Source organism: Gastrolobium bilobum, unplaced genomic scaffold (assembly GCF_033153095.1).
Source record: "Gastrolobium bilobum isolate Gb01-03AN ecotype WA unplaced genomic scaffold, APGP_CSIRO_Gbil_v1 utg217281, whole genome shotgun sequence".
Classification (NCBI taxonomy): Eukaryota; Viridiplantae; Streptophyta; class Magnoliopsida; order Fabales; family Fabaceae; genus Gastrolobium; species Gastrolobium bilobum.
In genome coordinates this window covers 2,776-7,126 of record NW_026897185.1, presented here as the reverse complement: position 1 = coordinate 7,126, position 4,351 = coordinate 2,776, and the positions used below count along the sequence as shown (strand labels likewise).

The following is a 4,351-nucleotide window of genomic DNA, read 5'->3' as shown; positions in this document are numbered from 1 at the left end:
TTTATATTAAATCACACACGCAGATTGGTTCACAATCCAAAACTGTAAAAAATTAAATCACATATCACAAATTTTATTTATTTTCTTCTATCAAATCACAATCCAAACCTCCAAAAAAAAAATCACAATCCAAATTGCATAATTAATTAATTAAAATGCAATAATTAAATTTTTTTCCCATATAAAATTCTAAATCTAGCCTTTTAATTGGTTCCCACCGCCTCAGTTTCCATCGTTCTAACGCAACAACGTGAGAGAGACAGAGAAAGAAGAAACCCTATTTGTTGTTTTTCTTGTTTACCTTGTTGTTCTGTCCGATCAAACACTTCACTCTTTTTTTTTCTTTCTCTTGTCGATCTACTCGACTTGTTTTCCAGCGAATTTTCCTAGGAAAATCTGGAGAACAGATAAAAGATGAAGAGAGTAAGGGATGAGGCTCCTCCAAAGAAAACGGTTGAATTTGAAGAAGCTATTAGTTTTGTGAACAAGATAAAGAAACGATTCCAAAGTGATGAGCATGTTTACAAATCGTTCTTGAACATTTCCAATATGTACCGCAAAGAGCATAAGGACATAGGTGAAATTTATAGTGAGGTTGCTACCCTGTTTAAGGATCATCGAGATTTGCTTGAGGAGTTCACTAGATTCTTACCAGATAGTTTCGCAGCACCTTCTACACAGCATGCTCCGGATGCTCGAAATTCATTGCAGCGCTTTAGTGAGCGGAGTTCTATGGCACCCATGATGCGGCAAATGCAAGTATATCGACGAAAGAGGCTTCCTTCTCATGATCGTGAGCGTGATCTGAGTGTTGAACACCCTGAGATGGATGATGACAACACAATGATGAACATGCACAAGAAGCGGAGGAAACGTGAGAGTAAGGATATAAGGATTAATCGTGATCAGGATGAGAGAACCTGATCATATAAATGCTCAACAATTTCTTGAGGTATCCATTTCTCCCCTTTTTAACGGTTTTATTGGATGATTCTTTCTCTCTACATTTTCATTTTCCTAGCTCATGGGGTTGGGTTTGCTAGAACTAATCTGACTTATAACTTATTACCCCAAAGTTATTGCTGATTATTTAGGACGAAAAGGTTGTTTTCTGTTAGTTGAGTGTAATGCAGTTTTCTCAATCAACCTAGTTAGTTTGAGTATAAGAAGGAATTGGAGTGAATGTAAACTTATTTACATAACAGAATATAATTTTGTGACTGAGTAGGTTCCTTTTTTATTTTTTATTTTTATTTTTTAAGTTTGTTCTGTTTTTTTTTTCTTTGTACGTCTCGTCTGTTCTAGTATGTTTTTATGTTTGTTGAGTAAATGTAAGTATGAGAGAGAGAGGGAGAGAGAGAGGAGGAGGAGGAGAAAGAGAGAAGAGATCAGAGAAAGTTTCTGAGTGAGAACTGTGTTATTGACTTAAGATTAAACTGATTACAGTGTCCCCCCAGCTCAGCAAATCTAACTTCTAACAGAACCTGAGCTGGCACGAAACAAACTCTTAACAGTTCAGAAACTATATCACAAAACACAGAGTTGTCTTTTGCAGTATATATAGAAAGGATACTGATGCAGAGTAAATCATATGCGTTTACTCTATTATAGGCATTACATTTAAGAGAATAAACTTTAATTTAATATATAAGAATGTATTCTACTTTTTTGCCCCTTTCTTTCATTCCCTATTTAGTACAGACGGCTTGTAATTCTTGATTTGTTTTTAAGATGGAAATTGTTATAGGATTCTTTGATGGACAACGATTAAAGTGCCACATTTTTTGTAAAAAATTATCTGAATGTCACATTTTGTAAATTTTTGTTCATAATGTCACGTTACCTAACTCGCTTACAACACCTGGTGAGTTAGGCGTTGTCACATTTAGATGGGCGAACATTATTTATAGAATAAAAAATAATAATATTGTAAAGACTCATGTGAGATTTTTGTCAATATAAAATAATAACAGCAGGGATTTGAACTTGCAGCGCTTTCATGAGAAAAAGAAATCTGTCAAGAAAGCTGAAGGTTTTGGGTTGGCTTCAGACTTTTCTTCTAAGGAAGACAAGGATACCTTAAAGAACATGTATAGTCAAGCATTCAGTTTCTTTGAGAAAGTTAAGGAGAAGTTGAACAGTGCTGATGACTACCAAGCTTTCTTGAAGTGCCTTCATAATTTTTTCGTCAGTGAAATAATAAAAAGGAATGAATTGCAAAATTTGGTAACCGATTTACTTGGAAAGCATCTTGATCTTATGGTGGAATTCAATGATTTCCTGGAGTGTTTGGAAAATATTGATGGGTTCCTTGCTGGTGTCATGAGTAAAAAGTCACTAAGATCATCAAAGTTGGAGGACAAAGACAAAGACAAAGAGCAGAAGCGTGAGATGGATGGAGCTAAAGAGAAGGAAAGATACAGGGAGAAGGAGTACATGGGAAAATCCATTCAAGAACTTGACCTCAGTGACTGTAAACGTTGCACTCCCAGCTACCGGCTTCTACCTGCTGATTATCCAATTCCTACAGCTAGTCATAGATCTGAGCTTGGTGCTCAAGTATTGAATGATCACTGGGTATCTGTGAGTTCAGGAAGTGAGGATTACTCTTCCGAACATATGTGCAGGAATCAGTACGAAGAGAGCTTGTTCAGATGTGAAGATGACAGATTTGAGCTGGACATGTTATTAGAGTCTGTGAGTTCTGCAGCTAAACGTGCAGAGGAATTATATAATAACATGAATGAAAATAAGATCAATACGGAGACTCTGAACCGTATTGAAGATTACTTTACTGTTCAAAATTTAAGGTGCATTGAACGTCTATATGGTGACCATGGTCTTGACGTTATAGACATATTGCGTAAAAATCCAACTCGTGCGCTCCCTGTAATATTGACTCGACTGAAGCAGAAACAGGAGGAATGGAGTCGGTGTCGTTCAGATTTCAATAAAGTTTGGGCTGAAATTTATTCTAAAAATCACTTAAAGTGAAGCAGCAGAAAGAGGATGATATTCTTCAGTCTACTATTGCAGCTGGAAACAAATTAGTTCGGTATTCATGTGATATGAGAGTATGAATGAGGCTGATGGTAGAGTAACTGAGGTAAAGAATGTTCACCGGACTAGTGTAGCAGCCAGTGATAAAGAAAATGGAATATTTTTTGGAAGCTTCACAAGCTTCCACAAGCAGCCAGTGATTTTGGTTTTTCTGTTTATGTTTACTCACTTCAATTCTTTTTCATTACTGGTTTAATGAATTTTATTCAAGGTTAAAAAAATAATAATTAAAATTGGTTCTTTTTCACTTCAATTCTTTTTCACTTCGGTATACGGGGTTCTATTATTTTTGTCACTTCAACCTTTGAACCGGAAAGAACAAACTCAAAAATTGAGTTTTTTGATCTATCTACAAATGTTATTATTTGTTTGTTTTATAAATCAATATGTAAAAAGTTCGAGTAATAAGGGACTCGATTATATTTAAGTGAAGTCTTAATTGTGAAAACGAAAAAACAGACATTAAGAGAATATTGTTCCTTTGAGTAAGTTCACTCGACTCAACTCGAAATAATTGAAATTCAATGTATTTTTTAAATACTAAGAGTTTCTGGAAGAAAAAAAGTTGCGGGTTTTTTTCTACCAATTGGGGCCCTCCCTTCACCACCCCTTTGTTTTATAAAGAACAATGGACTATCAAGCCTCTCAGTTGGGGCGGTTATATTTATTATATTTTAGACGTACCACCCTTACTATCTAATTATTTATCAAAGTCGAAATCAGCAATAGTTTTTTTTTTCTTTCTATTTTTTTATTATTGATTTCAAATTGATATAACAATAACCAATCAAATAATAAGAGTGATAAGTCTAAAATAATAATAAATATAACTTTCTCCGCTTCTCAATTCGCTATAACCTTTTTTTCTCCATCCTAACCAAGTTAGTACTCTCAATTTGCCGTTGATTTTAGAGTACATAAAACATCTGGTGTGATTATGCACATCAAAATTTTGTTCCGGCACACGCTATGCCATTTGTTTGATATGCCCTCGGTTACAATACTATTCTTAAGAAGTAAATTATTTTGAGATGATCAACATTATATTCATTTCGCTAATTACCATTTTCAAATAAAATACTTACATATTCATCATAGTTTAATGAGGCTACTATCCTCCAAAGGTCGCCCAAAACTTTTTACCTCAATAATAATAATAATTTTACAGTTGAATATAATATTTTCAATTATATGTTTTGGATTGAGAGTATGAATCGATGATAGAAATATGAATTATTTAAAATAAATAAAAATATATCGCTAAGCATATTTTTGAAAAAATGATAATTAA

General features: G+C 33.9%; 1 protein-coding gene across 1 annotated transcript; it reads left to right on the top strand.

The window, feature by feature from the left end:
• Positions 1–414: 414 nt before the first annotated feature.
• Positions 415–2,994, top strand: LOC133304777 (paired amphipathic helix protein Sin3-like 2). Its single transcript, XM_061504840.1, has 2 exons — positions 415–919; positions 1,961–2,994. Exons 1-2 carry the CDS (start codon positions 415–417, stop codon positions 2,992–2,994), a joined length of 1,539 nt encoding a protein of 512 aa, XP_061360824.1.
• Positions 2,995–4,351: the final 1,357 nt, after the last annotated feature.

Coding starts and splice junctions, on each gene's coding strand:
- LOC133304777 (XM_061504840.1), top strand. CDS start 415: ATGAAGAGAGTAAGGGATGAGGCTCCTCCAAAGAAAACGGTTGAATTT. Junction 920..1,960: donor TCGTGATCAGGATGAGAGAA/CCTGATCATATA, acceptor TTTTGTCAATAT/AAAATAATAACAGCAGGGAT.